This window comes from Lepeophtheirus salmonis, chromosome 5, assembly GCF_016086655.4.
Source record: "Lepeophtheirus salmonis chromosome 5, UVic_Lsal_1.4, whole genome shotgun sequence".
NCBI classification, from domain to species: Eukaryota; Metazoa; Arthropoda; class Copepoda; order Siphonostomatoida; family Caligidae; genus Lepeophtheirus; species Lepeophtheirus salmonis.
In genome coordinates, this window is record NC_052135.2 from 3,276,934 (window position 1) to 3,294,934 (window position 18,001).

Below are 18,001 nucleotides of genomic sequence, written 5' to 3' on the forward strand. Positions count from 1 at the left end.
GTTATTTGATGTTGAAAACTAACAAGTAGCATACATACTAAATTATATCAAGTTATCAGATGATTGGATTTAAAATTGTCATTATTAGGTTATATAGGTATAGTATTCTCATATTTGAGCAACCTATGCCGATTGGTTAGGAGTAATAGTAGTAATCCATTTTAATTATTATAATTAATAAACCAACTCACAATTAAATAAGTATGTTACAAAATGCCGATTTAAGGTGCGAAAAAACTTGCAGGAGGCGAGCATGGAAGTCTAGAAGTGTTTTAGGGATTTCCATATAAATGCTGGATTTTTTTACTTAAATGTGAGAAAACAATTTGACATCAATTATATTTAATGTAGATAAATTTTTAATCTTTCACTCCGTCTAATTGTTTTTTCAATATGCTGATTCCTTTAATCGCACTATTTACTAGAAAATAAGTCATCTCAAGGTAGCCTTCAAAGTTATGAATAAAGTGTAATGGATCAAATTAAAGTTATAATGGACTTAAATAAAAAAAATTCTCAAGCATTATTTAAAGTGTTTAATTAATCTGTCAATGAGAAATACATAAACTTTAATCCGATATTAGCACCTTCAATCTTTATTACTGAGCAATATGAAAATACTTTGTCTTAATATTATTATTTTTTTTTCGATGGAAGTAACATCTTTTGCACAATACTGCATTCTTTAATTCCTGAAAATTCTCATGATATTTAAGAAAGTTGTGTTGTTTGATTGAAATATCAGTAGATCACAGGTTTTGGTCATAACATACCTTATCAGTAGAAAAACAAGGGATGAAATTTCGTTGATAAATTGGTCATAACTTCCTTAATATTGAAGCTAGAGGCATAATTTTGGTATATCAAAATGTCCTTTTTACCATTATTCATTAGATAAAACAGGTTTAAAGGAATTTTTTTTGTAAGATACCTAAATTAAACGAAGTAATTTAACAATGCAAGGTTACAGTAATAATGAACAACTTGAAAAAGAAAAAAGCGTAACTTTGTATAATACATTCATGCAACCTTTCCTCAAAGTTGTGTTATTAATTACATGAAAAAATAATATAAATAATTCTAATTCTGTTTTAAATAAATAATAATATACATTTCTATAAAAATGATAAAGTCAAGGGTCTTCTTTCCTCTACATTTAAAGAAAGTTATAAGACAATCGGTATAAATGTAATATAATGTTTGATTCAAATTGTTTGGGTGTGAATTATTCTTGCAATGATTACAAATTCCATTTGGAATTTAAATAATCATTTTTAATAGTATTTAAAAAAACCTAGAAGTTGAATAAGTAGTTACTGATGGTAACGTATCCACATACTTACTCTGATATTAACAGATTAAATCAAAAAGTTACAATTAAAAGTGTATATCATGGAGTTAATTAGCTTTGAAATAGTCATCCAGGCTGATATTTCTAGCTAAAAAAAATGGTCAAGTTGTTATGTAGCAGTTAGGCTGAAATTAATCTAGGCTGTTCCGGCTCAGCTACCTTTGTTTTGTCACACTCACATCTGTCCTCCAATATTAATAAGATAGAAAGAAAGTAAAAAAACCGGAAGAATTGAGGATGATACCATTTTTAATTTATTAGCACATATGATGTTAGTTGTTAATTTTTTATACTTTGAATTTGATGAGGCGGACAAAAACATCCTGCCCTAAATTTTTTTTTTTTTGTCAAATCCATGGCTTTATAAAATCCTCAAATTAAATTTATAGTAGTTTGCACCATCGCTTTAATGTATTTAAGTATGTATATATGCGTGTTAAATTAACAAATAAAACTCAGGTTAATTAAATCATGCTTCGAAAAAGCAATTAATCAAGCTGTGAAACATAAATGAATGAAACAATTTAATCATAAAACTTTTTCATATAAGCCAATTTCACACTTTCAACATGTTGACACAGTTGAACAGCACTATCAGTTTTTAAGCTCCAATATTCTTTGACTATAGGAAAATTGAGAAGTAAAAATGCAGGTCCATCAATTTGATCTTCATACATGAATCGAGCTAAATGTGCACAATCTGCTGTCTGTGCTAAAAAATGAGCAGTTTCATCCGGAGTCCATAAACTGGGATTTCTTCTAAGTCTAACAATTCTAATGGGAGGCTCAGAGTTGGAAGAGATCGAGTTATTGTGTTCATGTGGATTATTGTTACTTTCTTTGTTTGTATCATCAGAAGAGATCTCTTCCTGTATTGGTATATCATCAACCTTAAAGGCTGGCTCAAGCTGTTTGCATCGTTTACTAAGGTTAGATGAGAAGTATCCTAAGGATTCTCGAAGAGCATTATTGTTGATTGTTTTTTGATCCTTTTTTGATGGTCTTATTTTTAAGTGAAGCTTCCAATTTGGTAATTTTGCTCCACGAGTTTGAATATCACTTTTTGGAAGCAACTCACTCCATTCTTTTCGATTATGCTTTTTACGTGGTTCGGGGGTAACACATCGAGAATTATTCTGGCTTGTATTGTCATCAGTTTCTTCCAAAGAAGAAGGAGACGAGTCTTCTTGGTTTGGTACATTGTTGTTGATTGCGTTGTTTGAACATTGATGAATAGGATATCCTCTTTTTTTCCTTGGCCGACCGACTTGCACCTCCATTGTCTTACAAGAAGCAGGACAAGTATCCTCATAAAGTTTGGTAGAAATTAAATAAGGACAGGCACCAACTTTACTACACACTTCTTGACAATATTCATCTACATCACTGGCTAAAGTTGGAATTTCAACTTGGCCTTTAAGATTAAGAACTTTAGATTTTCCTTTTAAAGTTTCTATCGTAAAATTCTTCCTAGGAGGCTTTGATTCATCATATTCCAAGCGTTTTAAGATGGAGCCGGATTTGAAAGACAATCCAATAAGTTTTGAAAGTATTTCTCTCAATACTAATCGTACAGAACCAGGTCCAATTGATTTCGGAAGACTTAATAAACGTTTTTTGCTCAAAAATCCCAAACTAGAGCAATTACAATTAATGTAGATTGCATTACACCAAAAACTATTTGAAACTGTTTTTACGGGTTCGTCGTTAACTTTAACAATTGACACTGGAGAAGAGGGAATGGATTGACTTAAAGATAAAATTGGTCTATTTGCTACTCTTATATTATTGGCAAAAGCCCAACCAAGAGGATAAATATCATGAGCATTTGACGGAATTAAAATTTTTATTTTCGATGGATGTTCCACAAGTTCAACCCATAGTAAGGGCTCTTTTATAGCAATAATTTTTCCTATATTTATATTTTCATCGTGAAAAACTTCAAAAAACTGTCCATTTTTAAATTCTGATGCACTAGGCTTCAAAAAGCACTTTTTTAAAGCCAAGCTATAATTTCCTGGTAACTTATTCTCCAAAGAAATAGATCGAGTAACACTTAATTCACTTCCTTGTGACCAACCTACAGGAAATACCTCCATTGGAGATCGAATGATCTTAACATTAGGCTCTAAAAAAAGCTTTACGACGACTCCAACGTTCTTTTCAACCTTGTCTATGACACCTAGTTCCAATGTTTTTAAACTACGTGGATGAACGACTTCTACAAGAGATTCTTCATCGAAATGATCAAGAGGATCATCATCAATGCGTTGTTTTTTTGAGCGAATAAGGTCTTTAGGTGGATTTGGCCGATCTAGACTGCCTAATTGTGTTCTAAAATCTTTCCACTTTGTGGTTTTGAATGCATTTTTGATAAAAGGAGGAGGTTCGAAAATTCTCTTTCGATCTTTGAAATTGCAGCGCATGAGACGATCTGAAAGATAGAACAAAGATATCTCAAAAAAAGATGAAGATATGTTTTCTGGAACATCGTATGCGAATCTAAGTAGTCCTCCAGTATTCGATAGTATGACTGCACTCCAATACACACGAGGTCGGCTGTTGTCTCGAATGTCAAGAACCATTCCTGGTTTGAGTCTTTCTGCAGGTGTAGTTCCTCCACATGGTTCCATGAGGTGCATAGGTACTGTATCGTAAGATACATCCTCCAAATATCGAAGAGCTACTTCTTCCCAATCAAAGGATCTATCTCTTCGCATATCCTCAGGAGGTTTCAATTGTATCTTGTTCATTTGACAATATCCTAAAGGGTAGATTTGATAGTCTTTCTTGGAAAGATCCATCCAGAACGGTGGCCGAATCCCTTTTCCTCCCGACTCTGTTTCTGAACTAACATATGTACACTGGAGAAGAGGCCCAAAAACTTTTAGTATTTTAGCCAGCCAGAAATTAGATGTTTCTTCAAGGGGAATTTCAACGATCATTCCTTCTCGAATCCCTGAGTCTATAGCTGCATCCGTGTGGGAGAAAGCTTTATCAGGAGCTCGATCCTTTTCAGGATATCTGGATGTATAATCTTCGTCCTCCATTTCCAATTAAACGATAAAAAATAGAACTAATTAAGGCACCATCCTCCCCAAAATCCGCAAAAAACGAACTAATAAAAAAAAACAAATTCTGTCCGTCAGTTTTTTTTTATTTTTATGGTTTGAGAGAACGCGCAACCTCCCAGTCATTCTTTTCAGTTAACACACGTACATACATATATTTACATTATACACTTTTGTCCATCTGTACTCTTTTATTAATCAAGTAGAATTATGTTATGTATTGAATATTTTAATATTGCAGTCTGTATAATAAGCTCAATGTTTCTTAATATCTTAAATCATCGTATAAGATTAGAAGCAGGCTCATAATTTGTTCCCTAAACTAGTGGTTATAATTATTCTTTAAAAAATTGATATTACCTCTTAAATTTACAGGACTAAATCTAAATTTATGATTGCATGGTCGAAATTGTCAGTGATAATGAATGAACATCCTTCGACTTTAGCTACATTATGTAGCGACACCTTTGAATTACTCCCCTTGTTTCAAAATTATATCTGCACTCTAAATAATTGCATTGAAAATCTGAAATACGAAGATGTTTTTTTTAATATACTCATCAATCATCATAATCAAATTTTATAATCCTACATAGTATTAAAATAATTTATGTATGTGATGTACATCCCGCTTTGAAAAACGATGATATAAACGCATTTATTTCAAGACCGGAGACCGATACAGACTTAAGATAAAAGTTGTTCAAAATTTTGAGTTACATAAGTAAGGCTATGTTTAATTCTGATATAACCAGATCCCTGGGCTCTGAAGGGCAAGTTTGATCTTTTTTTTAAGGGATGGGTTGTACATGCGAAAATGCACCAAAAAAATTCAAAACTCAAAAAACGAATTATTGTACTAACGGAAAAGAAGAACGTATACTAAATACGATTTAAAAAAGGAATTAGGAAGAGGATTATCGAATTAATCTTAGTAGGTGTTTTCAATATGGTTGAAGAAGAAACATGGGAAGTTAGCAATGGCAATGACAATAAATAAGTTACAAGGTCAAATATTTGAATAAATTGCTCTATATTTCAGCAAATGGACGGAAAACAACAAAAAATGTTGGGATACTAGGAGGTTTGACAATAAAAATTTACCCATTATATAATTATAGTAGATCGTTTTAGTTTATAATTTTAACATAAATAAGGTAAAACCAATAAAATCTTTTTAATTTTTCAAAGGCTATCTTTAAGATAGTGTGTTCGTGCTAGTTAATTATTTATGTATACTTTCTTCTTATATGAAATAATAGCGGTAGTACATGGCATTACTTGGCGTTATTAAGTCTCAATGAACAGACAACCTTTGTTTAAATAATATAAATTTACTTCATTAATCTGGAAGATAACACTCCAACAAATCTCATATAGTTACTCAATACTTTAATATACACTTCTCAAGAATAATTAAACTAACAGCTAGAGAGGAAATAAAAAAAACATTGTTCAAATTGCCAACAACAACAAAACGAGCACGATAACAAATGATTATAACTTACAACCTTAAATTTAAGTACTTCTTTTTCATTTGATGCACTGAGCTCAGCTACACGCGCTTGTTACTAAACCTAATCGAAAGTCACATTCATTATTTTCATATGTTGGGATGGGCATTTCTAAGAACAAAAAGAGAGGGTGGGAGAGTACGCGCACGAACAGTGCTTTCTTTTTAAACCCAAAACTGTTATTTAGGGGTAAGACGATCAGCGATTGTCCGTTTAAGAGCCTGTTCATACTCGTAAGTTTTTAATATTTTTTCAGTATAATATTGTTTCATATGCCCAAAATTGAAGTATTTTTGACACTTAAGTTTGACTCCAGAAAACTTGGTTTTTATTAGGTATCCTTGAATGGGTACAATCTGTGGCATGGTTGAGGGATCAGCAATTAACTCTTCAATATATTTCCTTATAACTTCTATATTTTTCTTCAACCTTAGCATCTGAAGGGGTCTTCTTTGGGTAATGGTCAACGACTTCACCAAGTTGTTTCATCCATCGATTTTCAACATCTGATATTATATTGACATTAAAAAAGATACTTCAGGAATTTATCAAAATAAAGACATGCCCGAATAAAAGATTAAAGTTAGCCGCCCTATTAAATATAATATATACAAATTGTACAATGCAGATACATTCCTAAAATTGTGATATATTCATTTTGTAATATTTTCCACATTTGTAGTAGGAAAATTGCCAGGATGGATAATTATAATGGCAAAATATTGACAATAATTTACTAAAAGTTCAATTTGGGTAATACTTCAATAAATAATCATTGAAATTAGTTTCAAAAGAAAGCTACGTTGCATTTGCTTTTGTGATGAATTTGAAAACAAAAAAGACCTATACTTTAAAATTTACATTCTCCAAGGAAATATCCTAAAATGTATTTTCGAGTGCAACTTGAATATAACTTTATATTCTTCTAATTCTTAATATATCATATTTCTATAAAAATTGTAAAGAATATTAGCAATTTGGCTTATAAAGAAAAGATGACTATATAGTTGCACAAAAGAAATTTTTAAAAGAAAATCCTAAATATTTTATACTCGAGTATTCAAAGTCTATAAAATATAAAAAAGTCAAACTAATATCAGCAAAATGTATATATATTTTATATTTTTTAAAAACAATCCTAGGTAATATCTATTGTTAGTCTAAAAATATATAAGGTTAATTTCAAATTGCACTCAAAAGTAAGTAGGTATCTAACAGAGATACAAAATTTTTAGTTTTACCACTTCATTACAAAAGCTAATTAAATGTTGAAACCTTTAGAAACTAATTTTGATGCTTATAAGTTGATGTATTATCCAATAATTTAATTAAGTAAATGATGTTGGCAATTATTTTTTCTCAGGGTTCCCAATAGTGAAGATTCATTCGCCATTGAACGAATTCATTTTTGATTTCTTATCGTTATGAATAATCTACTGTGTATGTACAAAAACCTTAAAACTACAAAAGACGCAAGTATATAGGATCAATTAATTAATTATAAAAGCTTAGAATGACTTCCTCCTTGAAAATTCAGCAATAAAGTGATTCATAGTCCACCCTTTAAAAAAGTATAACTTTAATTGAGGGTCTTACACCGTGCACTATCATACATATATTTGCAAATAAACATGTTTTTCCTTGTTTGTGTCTAGCTACAGGGAGGGCATATCTTCAATTATTTTATATATATATAAATTAGTGTTACTAAAAAGATTTTGGACAAACTTTAGAGTCCCCCCCCCCAAAATGTATTTGACCAATAAATAAAATACAAAGAGATGGAAATAAATAATTATGATGATTGGGTTGGTATAATTAATTAAATAAGTGAAGTAATATAGATTGTTTATTAAACCTATCACATATTTTCTTGAAAAAAAAAAAAAAAAAAAAATATTTCTTGATCATGCCTCGAAAAAATGAATTGAGTCATTCATTTGTATGCTTAGTCGGATTTAATAATGATGAAATTTTACAATAAGTTATGGGAAATAAGAGACAAACGAGTGGATGGATGGCCTCTAATGGAGAGTGTTTGGCCCACATTAATTATCTGCATGGCCTATATGATCACTTCTAAGTTCCTGGGACCTCTGTACATGAGAAATCGAGCACCATATAAACTCTATGGGGCTATACGTTTATACAATGTTATTCAAGTCATTGCTAGTATTTATATGTTTGTGAATTTGATGAGATACGGATGGTGGAATCATTACAACTGGGGTAATATTAATAAATTATCCTTTAATTTTCAATATTCAGGGAACAAGTCATAACAATTATTCATTTCAATGTTTTTTTTATTTAATTTTAGAACTAGCATATTTTTTAAGTACCTTTCATGAACAATTTCCCCCCCCCCCCTAGTTTAGACGTAGAAACGACGATTCTCAATTAAATCCCTACATATATTTATTTGTATTTTCATTATTCACAGCTTGTCAAAACGTGGAACTATCAACAAATCCAGATTCACTAGCAATGAAGATGGCAGTCTTATGCTGGTGGTGCTATCTAAGTAAAATTTTGGATTTTATGGACACATTTTTTTTCATTTTGAGGAAGAAGTTATCCCATATTTCTTATCTACAGGTCATTCATCATGCCATTATGCCTCTTTATGGTTGGTCTCTAGTTCGATTCCTTCCCGGAGGTCAAGAAACCTTTGGAGGAGCTATAAATGCATTTGTTCATATTCTCATGTACAGCTACTACTTTCTATCAAGTTTTGGACCTGAGATCCAGAAACTAATCTGGTGGAAAAGATATTTAACTCAGATACAAATGCTACAATTTACTCTTGTTTTCGTAAAATGTTGTATCAATATATTTGGGATCGTTGAGTGTGGATATCCTTGGCAATTTTCCTTAGTTACTGCATCCATGATGGCCTTGTTTTTTGCCTTATTTCTTAATTTCTATTTGACTGCCTACAAATCCAGTAAAAAAGATAAGAGCCTGTAAGATAAAAAAATAAGTTATATTCGGAGATATTTCTAGAAATAAATTTTTTGATTAAAACTCACAAATCCAATATGAATAGTCAATGTTATTTATTTTCACTCATTGAAAACCATCTGGACAATTCTTTTTATGCTTCATTATTTCCTTGAAAAAGTTTTTTTTAATTCCATAGGTAGACTTTTTACTACATACATACACTTACAATATGTATTGATAAATATTTTAGACTTGATTCTCACTTCAATAAAAATCCGATTATTTCGTAGACCTAAATACTCTTTCCCTTCTAGTAAAGCAGATTTAAGGCAATAAGAAACAAGAATATAATCAAAAATGTTGTATTTTATATTTTAAAATTCACAATAGAGGTTTTAAATAGTTATGAAATTATATCAAAACGAATATCAGTCTTACAACATGGTCAAGTGAAATTTAGAAATACAACAAAGTACAACACGTATTATCATCCCCTACAAACTTTGAACCATCTCTAATTTTTTAACTATAATATTTTACATAGCAAATCCTTATTAAATTTAAAATAATGGCTCATGAGATTTGGGGTGGGGTTAGGGAGACGACGCCTTTCATTTGAAGGGGAATCAAAAAGTAGTTCTAAAAAAATCTCTGAAAATTGTCATTTTATTTATTCATCAGATATTTTGAAGTATTTAGGCTCAATGAAAAGTAAGATTTACAGAAAACAAATAAAAATATAGAAATATCGGTTTACCCCAACCATTTAGAAAGTACTTTCCCTCTTTTAATTTAATTTTTTTTTTTAATCGTTAGACGAATATATTAACTTTAACATAACAAAAAAACAGTGTTAAAATCCGCTTTAATTCAAATGATAATAATATTTATTTTCTATTGATAATATTTTCATCAATTTTAGGTCGTCTTCTTCTCTTTATTACACATTTATTTAAGCAGCTATAAGCTGTACTGGTGGACTATCTCAATTAAAAAATAATAATAATAAAATGAAATATTCTAGGAAGTAGAAGAAATTATTGTTTTTTGAAACATGGGAAAGGGGCAGATAAATTCTCAAGGAAGGGGTAGTGGCCTTTGATAAAATGTAATTATTAACTTGATTTTTTTTTCTCTTTATAAGATTGAAATAATGATAATTTTTTTTAAATGTCTGAGACAACGATGAATGAATTGAATTCTTCGAATTCTGTTTTTCTTATGAAATACACATCCTGGTGGGTGGTGATTGTAGTTGTAACATTAAAGAAGCCTTAAATAAGGTGATGAGGGGGCGGCTACTTAGTTATGAGATGCCAACATGAAGAAAATTTTAAATGAAGTATGGCACAAAATGAAATTTTTCATTTATTTTTCATCGTTTCAGTCGTAATTTATATCATAGTTTGATCTTGTATTCCTTATGATGACATCTCATACATATAACCTGAGTTATCCAGGTAGTCACAGTATATAATTTCTTTAGGTGATATTACAATTATAGAGTAGAATCTACGTATAAAGCGAAAAGCTATGAAACATCAAAGCCTCAAAGTTAAAGAAAATTCAACTAAATGATAAAAACTAAATTAACTTGACGCCCTTGATTAAATTTTTTGTGTGTTGTTGATAGGGACATTCACTTTGAATTATATATCAAAATAACAATGAATAAAAACACGGTTATAGTATTGTGTACCTATTACTTGACCAACCGAGCAAAAAAATATCATAAATGAGGTAGATTTGTGTTAAATTTAATAATATTGAAAGTAAATGTTTTGAGTTGAACTTAAATCTACAGTTTTTCCTTACAAAAAACCCTATAACCAAAGAATATGATGTTTCAGTCTTTCGATTTAAGCATTCAAAATAGCAAAGTAAACAACTTATGGCTCATACATACAAGAACAAAGTAAAATAGTGTCGGCATAACAGTTATAGTAATATATGTAAGGAACAAATGAACCAAATGACATGAAAGTATATGAAAAAGGTGGCAGGCGTTGAACATCAATATTTATATAAAATCTATCTTATCCAATATAATTTATGTATACCCGTACATCATGACATCATGTTAAGGAAGGCATTTTCATTAAAAAACTTGCACTCTACTATTCCCAAAGTCAACAACAATCAATTGTCCTTCAGGAGAGATACAAATCCCAGAAGGCCGGTCAAATTCCCCAGGACCAGTACCTTTAGATCCAAACTTTTTTATAAAAACTCCGGATGAAGAAAAGATTTGAATTCTGTCATTTCGAGAGTCCGCTACAATGATGTGTCCTTCTTCATCAACACACACACCGTTTGGCCTCGTGAACATACCATTCTCAGAACCCTTTATCATGGAATACAGGAATGATATATATATAAGCAAAAAAATACAACCAAAAACCCTACTTCTTTTCCAAGAAATTGTGCTATATTGAAATCCGATTTAACAACCAAAAGTCTATGATTGTTAAAATCCGTAACCACAGCCTGGTCATCTGAAGTAAAACATACACCACGAGGTGAATCAAAATGCTTCCACATCGTTCCTTCAAATCCATATTTGGCTAAAAATTCTCCATTAGGAGTAAATAACTGTATTCTATGGTTACGAGTATCAGATATCAGTATCTGGTCCTTTGAATTTGTGGCTACATCCCATGGATAGTTAAATTGCCCACTTTTGGACCCCTTTTCTCCAAACATCATTAAAAATTCTCCTTCAACTGTAAAAATCTAAAGAAAATTTAGTTAATATAAACTAATTTACAATATTCGATTAAAAAAACTTACCTGTATACGATGATTGTCCTTATCAGCAACTATAGCTCTATTCATTTTATCACAAACAACTGAGGCAGGTCTATCAAATTGACCTTTTAATTTGCCTGAAGTGCCAAATTTATATTTGAATTTGCCATCTTTTCCGTAAACCTAGGCACAAATAAAAGAATAATTAAATAAAGAGCTAACACATTACTTAATAATGGAAATACCTCAATTCTATTATTTGATCTGTTTGCAACCATAATGCTTCCATCTTTTGAACACGTAACTCCCCATGGACGACACAATTGACCATCTGTTTCACCTTCTCCACCAAACATGAAGAGAGGCTTCCCAATTGTGTTGTAATTCCGGCCTGAGCGGATCATAACTTTGAATGGACTATCCTGAATATGTTTATCTAAAACAATCATTAAGCTTTGTTTCTATAAATGTGAACTAGGAGACCCACCTTTTAAAGTTACAGCGACAATATGTTCACCTTCAATATTAGGCTTCCATGCAATTCGGTAAGTTCCATTCTTACCATCAAAGATAGTTTGCCTCACTGGCCTAGTATCAGGAGCTAATATAGTGACTTTAATAGGATCTCCTCCAGTGGCTCTTTTTTCATTCAAATGATCTTTGACTATCACAATAAATCTGAACACAGGACATTTAGAACTTAATTAAGCTTCATCTTTAAAATATGTTTACCTAGCTTCTTTTCCCAAAATGCCTCTATACAAACCGTCTCCCTCTGCTCGACTAGCAGGAGCAAATCCTGATCCACCAATAAAACCAAAAGTGAGTATTTCCTGATGAACCGAAGGATCCGGTGGATTAAATATGATAATATCATCTTCTTGAACCGACAAAGTCCCACACTGACTTTGAACCTTTCTAATGGTTTCTACAGCCTTGTTGCAAGTGTCAATTAAATCCATTTCACGACCATTTTTACTACACGATGTTAATTGATCAATAACCTATCCAAAATAGTTTTTAAAATAATATTCTATCTAATTATTTAACATCCTACTCAGCATACCTTTCTGAGATAAAGGGATGACATGCTAAGCTCATTCTGTTGAGCTTCTAAATTGGAAAATTTAACTTGTTGTATTTTTTCAAGCCTCATCAGAAGAAATTGCTCACGTTCTTGTATAGCTGATACGTGTCGTTGAGCAATGCTTTTGACTTCATTCTTAACAGCTTGAAAACGAGTATCAATTCTTGATATCATTTTGTGAACTCCAGCCTAATAAATTGGTATGGGTGTTAAAGAATATAGATAGCCTCATATTAAAAATATGTTAAACTGTAGTACCTTTGTTTCATCAATTTGTGCCATACCAAGTTTGGCCTTGTTCAAATATTTTTCAGAGTCAGCCTTAGCTTTTCCAACAGCATCAACATAAACCCTCATTACATCTGCATTTTGGACAGGTGGGGTCAAGACAGCATTTGAGCAGTTAGTGTTAGAGGTTGTGACATTATCAAGTTTACTAACAGGATTTTCATTAGGTGTGGGATATCGTATGATGATATGATCACGAGTCAACTTTACGCGTTGATGTGCATTAACACATGATTCACATAAGTCTTCCAAGCAATCTTGACAGCGTGATATAACGGGATGGTTATCAGTACAGGAACAGAGGAGTTTAGCACCTCCCAAAGGGGGTGGTGAATTGCTATCACTCATTGTTGGATTATCATTCCAAGGTTCAACAGATAAACCTTCTCCAAGAGGCTGCCATCCATGGGTAGTACCATCAGAGGTTTTTGGCCCAGTTTTTAGCAGAGGTGTGAGGTTGAAGCGTGATTTCCATATGGAATTATCATTGGATTGCACAGACATGGATGTGACCTACGCAAGAGGAAAGAAGATGACGCAAATAAGGGATTAGGAGGAGTGACACATGAGAAGGAAGATCCTTACTTCTGGGGCAGGATGCCATGGCTCAGAGGGTCGTGGGGAATTTGCGCATGAGTGCCAGGGTGTTACATTAAAGGGATATGAGCTTTGTGGAGATGCTTTAAGGGCAGAAATCCTATTGGGGCCTTTCCTCGTGGCAGTTCGCTCCAAATCTGATTCGATGGGACTTTCTGGAGCATCAAGGCCCGTGAAATGAGAGTAGTAGGTGTTCATAGGTAGGGCTTCAATGGAATCCTCGTAGTTGAGCTCCACTTTCTGCAAAGAAAAGGCAATCTAAAAAAGGTCGTGATGCAAGATCTCAACAGACCTTTCCACAGGTTGGACAGGGATATTCGTCCTTTCCCAGATCTTTCACTTGTTCCAACAGACACTTTTTACAAAAGCTATGGAGACAAGGAAGGACCCGTGCGTCTTTGAGGAGAGATCCACAAAGGGAGCAAGAAAGAGTTGTATCGCCAACACTTGGATCCTCACCTCCAGACATTTTCGACAGTCACACCTTGGCCCTTTCTACACTTCATCTCCACATCAATCCGATAGATCAATCCAGGAAAGAAGTTGTTCCAGTGCTAAGTGAGTCAACCCAGAGTAGTAGTGCTGTATAATTAATAATAATCAAATGTATTGTTGAGTATTCTTCTGTCGCAGTTGTATTTAGAGTAGTAAGGAGCAGTCGTTACTACCCACTGTCCGTCCACTAGTCACTACTCACTACACAGTCAACCCAGTTAGTGTTCAAGTAAAGGGAGGAAAGTGCAGTCCAAGACTCTTCTTCAACAAGAAGAACAAGAGGAAACATCCAGTTCAATAACAATAAGGGAATTAAAAGAAAAAAAAGAACTAAAGTCAAGTCTTAGTTCCTTCTTATAACTCCTCCTCCTCCTCCTGTTTCTTCTTCTTCTTCTTCTTCCACCACCCCAACTCCCTCCTTGCAGTCTGTACTCTCTATAAATTAATAATAACAAGACACTAGTAACAGTATTATTTCATATAAATTATATAAATATTCGTATATGATGTTTATGTAGTAGTACGTATTTATGTAGCTCTTCTTTCTCCTTCTCAGCTAGACGCATCCATGGCCAGACAACAACAATTACCACTAGCATTCTTCTCTCTCTCTCTTTACGTCTCTCTGCAGCACATCGTAACCAAGTGCATTTCCACACACACACCATTACTTTTTTCCTCTCCTTTAACCTCAACCCCCATCCACCCTACTTACTCAACTTTTCACTTTCTATCCCCCTTTTCATGCAGGCTCTATTTTCTGCTCGAATGTGTGACATGCAGTGAACATAAAGGACTCCCCCCCTCATATCGCAGGATAAATAATAATTAATTGTTTTACTTAATTTAATTCACTTAAGATATTCAACATGACAAAAAGAAAGATGATTGAAGGACAGTACAAATCTGTCTCTCTAAAAAAATATTGTATAATAATATGTATATAAATAGAATTATTTATACAAATAGAGGTTAAAATAAAATTCGCGCGGTTGAAAATACTTGAATCAATGTCTTTAGAGAGAGAATGACGGACGAATTCATTTTTCTCAACTAAAAATATGGGTCTTCATTTATTCCCCCGGGAGTACTTTATTTTAGAAAGGATAGATCAAGTCATATCTAAAACAATTTCAGCTCTTGGAATGAACAAAAGTGAAGCTCAGTTTGTCTTTGGATTAAGTGGCCGTCGTTCCCCCAGATCCACTATTGGTAGTCGGAGGTAGATGTGCGTCTTTAGACTCTGATGTATCCATAGCTTCGTCTTCTTTGCCATTACTAATATCCTTATTCCCAGATTTAGGTTCATCAAATTCGTTATCAGCCTCTATTTGTTTGTCTTTGATAGGCTGAGGATTGCGCTTGTCTGGATTAGCTTCATCGACGTCATCTTTTAATGTAACTCCATCTTCGGGAATATTCGCCATTTGTACTCCTGGCGCATGAGGAAGCATTCTTAAGTTCTCAAATAACCGCGTTCTGAAACAGAAAATTAATTTATATAAAAACATTGTAAATTAAGAATAAATATTATGGCATAACTCACTTGATTTTGTCCATATACTCTGGAGTATTCTGATTACCCATGTTTGAGGGAGATATATGTAATTTAAAATCAGGTCCAAAATATTCAAAATAATCGTTATATGGAAGTTCGTTGGCGATTTCAACATTTAGTGCAATGGAAGTTTCATAAGTCCAGCATCGAGCTACATTCCTAATAGTGTAACCACCTCCACCAAGAAGCATTAGAGGTAGATTGTACTTCTTCATAAATTCAACACATTTGGCGTGACCCTTTAAAGTCAAATTGAAGCAGCCTAATCTGTCACCAGAGAGTGAGTCCGCGCCACATTGTAATACTATTGCTGAAGGCTGATAACTTTCCATAACCTTAGATATAATAGGTACAAAAGTATTCTGATAGCTATCATCATCGATACCATCCCGCATAGGAAAGTTCACTGCATAATATTTTCCTTTACCGGCTCCGATATCCTGAAAAAGTAAATAAATATAATTAGTAATTACTTCATTATTGAGAGGAAATGTATTCTACGTACTCGAAGATCCCCAGTTCCAGGAAAGTATTCACCATATTTGTGAAAAGAAACCGTCATAACTCGATCTGTTGTGTAAAAAGCCTCTTCAACACCATCACCATGATGGATATCAATATCAATATAGAGCACTCTTTGATGGTATTTCAATAGTTCCAAAATAGCAAGAACAATGTCATTAACATAGCAAAAACCAGAAGCTTCAGACTTCTTGGCATGATGCAATCCCCCAGCCCAGTTGATAGCAATGTCAGCAGCCTGTTTGTTGAGTTTGACCGCAGACGCAACACTTCCCCCACCTGACAACTGACAAAACTCGTATAACCCATCAAAGACAGGACAATCTTCTCCAACGTTGAATCGCTGCATCTGTTTATTATACTCTGACATATTGTCAGGTCGAATGGACCGGAGAAACCGGATGTAGTCGTCGGAATGAAATTTCGTCATTTCTTCTTGAGTGGCCTTATGGGGACGATAGATTTCCATCTTTCTATATAATCCATAATTTAAAAGAAGATTGTGGGTCATTCGGATACGGTGAGGCTTCATGGGATGCCCTTGACCATAATAGTAGTTCCCGATATCACCTGAAAAATGAGGGAAGGAATCGTAGAATATAGTCAATATTAATTAGTACGTCTCCATCGTCATCGTCATCCTCATCATTATTATCAATCATCAAAGGAGGAGGAGAGAAGGAGTCAAGAAAAGAAGGAGTCAAGCACCACTCGTGGAGGACTCAATGTTGGAATAAGTAGGACAAGGGTCTACGGTGTTTAAGTGTCTTAGTCTTATCATCTACTCTACCAAATATAACGCATTATACATGTATACGTATATCAAGGACCCCCAGATATAGAGAATAAAGCCAGTTTCATGGAAGAAATGTCATCCATGTGCTTGTGGAACATGGTTAAACAAGATCCACGAAGAGGAAAAAATAGAGCTACGGTGTTTTGGTGTCATAATGCTGTTCTTTTCCCATTTAAAAAGAAGAAAAGGACGCCGCCAAAGTGAAAAAGTATCAAAATTAAAGATGAACTCACTATCATAGTAGTAGCATATCCTTTTGCGACTATGAGGTGCGATGGTACTCATTGTAGAAAAACCAAATATGTACTCCCTCCGTGTATAAGAATACGATTCGAGTCCAATCCCAAGGTTAAGACGCGAAGCTGAACCGGGTACTAAAACCGAATGATAATAATAACAAAAGTAATTACAAAAAAAGGAAAAAAAGGAAGAACCTAAAATAAAGGAAAAAGCTGCTAGCTGCTGCTGCTTCTTTTCTTCTCCGATCTGTATTCAAAATACGCTTTTCTAGTAGGTACGCTACTGCCAGTACGAGGCTTGGGGACTGAGGAGCAAAACAGGGAGACAAAAAAGATGGGACGTTCTCTTGTCTATGGCTGATTGGCTACTCTTTCTTATAGTGCCATAGCACGCCTTCAAAACAGCCCCCTATCATTTTCATAATTTATACAAAATTGTTAAATGGAATCTATATAATATTATTAATATTCCTAATTCTAGACTATTATATTTTTATCATAAACTATTGACCAGGACTTGAGGGAATCAAGAATCATATATTTTGGTATGATTACAATTAATAGGATACAATCTTATGTTGTATAATGGAATACGTAATGTGAACATCACTTTTTTTTTTAACGCAAATTCAATAGATGCATTAAATGATATTGGTCGATTAACGTCCTTTTATTAGTATTAACAATTACGAAAAAATGATTATGAGTATCATTAAAGAATTGTTAATATTTTAATTGATTTACAAGATATTGATATTGTAAATGAGTATTATGGATTTTGTAAGCTGG

The 18,001-nt window shown here is 33.0% G+C and overlaps 4 protein-coding genes across 53 annotated transcripts; 1 reads left to right on the forward strand and 3 right to left on the reverse strand.

Moving 5' to 3' along the window:
- Window positions 1-1,582: 1,582 nt before the first annotated feature.
- LOC121119037 (scm-like with four MBT domains protein 2) lies at window positions 1,583-4,537 on the reverse strand. Its single transcript, XM_071888083.1, has one exon. It carries the CDS (start codon window positions 4,399-4,401, stop codon window positions 1,876-1,878), a length of 2,526 nt encoding a protein of 841 aa, XP_071744184.1. The 5' UTR covers window positions 4,402-4,537; the 3' UTR covers window positions 1,583-1,875.
- Window positions 4,538-7,856: 3,319 nt separating this feature from the next.
- LOC121117151 (very long chain fatty acid elongase AAEL008004) lies at window positions 7,857-8,976 on the forward strand. Its single transcript, XM_040711483.2, has 2 exons — window positions 7,857-8,165; window positions 8,380-8,976. The coding sequence occupies exons 1-2, from the start codon at window positions 7,901-7,903 to the stop codon at window positions 8,904-8,906; spliced, it is 792 nt and encodes a 263-aa protein (XP_040567417.1). The 5' UTR covers window positions 7,857-7,900; the 3' UTR covers window positions 8,907-8,976.
- A 254-nt stretch (window positions 8,977-9,230) lies between these two features.
- Window positions 9,231-14,665, reverse strand: LOC121117143 (E3 ubiquitin-protein ligase TRIM71). Of its 50 annotated transcripts, none has more exons than XR_005864078.2 (12): window positions 13,895-14,661; window positions 13,591-13,842; window positions 12,976-13,518; window positions 12,697-12,906; window positions 12,363-12,634; window positions 12,118-12,308; window positions 11,876-12,066; window positions 11,673-11,813; window positions 11,289-11,615; window positions 10,789-11,226; window positions 10,323-10,394; window positions 9,231-10,180 (listed from the first exon to the last, which is right to left on the reverse strand). XR_005864078.2 is itself a non-coding variant. In XM_040711477.2 (11 exons), the coding sequence occupies exons 1-10, from the start codon at window positions 14,069-14,071 to the stop codon at window positions 10,981-10,983; spliced, it is 2,550 nt and encodes an 849-aa protein (XP_040567411.1). In that variant the 5' UTR covers window positions 14,072-14,556; the 3' UTR covers window positions 9,231-10,394; window positions 10,949-10,980. The 50 variants fall into 50 exon arrangements, 3 of the variants coding, with proteins under 3 accessions (XP_040567411.1, XP_040567410.1, XP_040567412.1); XR_005864099.2 differs by having other exon boundaries at window positions 10,330-10,362; window positions 10,949-11,226; window positions 13,895-14,556; XR_005864097.2 differs by having other exon boundaries at window positions 10,323-10,362; window positions 10,949-11,226; window positions 13,895-14,556.
- Window positions 14,666-14,929: 264 nt separating this feature from the next.
- Window positions 14,930-17,520, reverse strand: HDAC1 (histone deacetylase 1). Its single transcript, XM_040711480.2, has 5 exons — window positions 17,408-17,520; window positions 17,207-17,347; window positions 16,161-16,747; window positions 15,644-16,095; window positions 14,930-15,576 (listed from the first exon to the last, which is right to left on the reverse strand). The coding sequence occupies exons 2-5, from the start codon at window positions 17,256-17,258 to the stop codon at window positions 15,276-15,278; spliced, it is 1,392 nt and encodes a 463-aa protein (XP_040567414.1). The 5' UTR covers window positions 17,259-17,347; window positions 17,408-17,520; the 3' UTR covers window positions 14,930-15,275.
- Window positions 17,521-18,001: the final 481 nt, after the last annotated feature.

Coding starts and splice junctions, on each gene's coding strand:
- LOC121119037 (XM_071888083.1), bottom strand. CDS start 4,401: ATGGAGGACGAAGATTATACATCCAGATATCCTGAAAAGGATCGAGCT.
- LOC121117151 (XM_040711483.2), top strand. CDS start 7,901: ATGATGAAATTTTACAATAAGTTATGGGAAATAAGAGACAAACGAGTG. Junction 8,166..8,379: donor GTGGAATCATTACAACTGGG/GTAATATTAATA, acceptor CATTATTCACAG/CTTGTCAAAACGTGGAACTA.
- LOC121117143 (XM_040711476.2), bottom strand. CDS start 14,071: ATGTCTGGAGGTGAGGATCCAAGTGTTGGCGATACAACTCTTTCTTGC. Junction 13,843..13,894: donor CCTGTCCAACCTGTGGAAAG/GTCTGTTGAGAT, acceptor TTTTCTTTGCAG/AAAGTGGAGCTCAACTACGA. Junction 11,227..11,288: donor CACAATTTCTTGGAAAAGAA/GTAGGGTTTTTG, acceptor TCCATGATAAAG/GGTTCTGAGAATGGTATGTT.
- HDAC1 (XM_040711480.2), bottom strand. CDS start 17,258: ATGAGTACCATCGCACCTCATAGTCGCAAAAGGATATGCTACTACTAT. Junction 16,096..16,160: donor CTGGAACTGGGGATCTTCGA/GTACGTAGAATA, acceptor TTACTTTTTCAG/GATATCGGAGCCGGTAAAGG. Junction 15,577..15,643: donor GAGTATATGGACAAAATCAA/GTGAGTTATGCC, acceptor TTTCTGTTTCAG/AACGCGGTTATTTGAGAACT.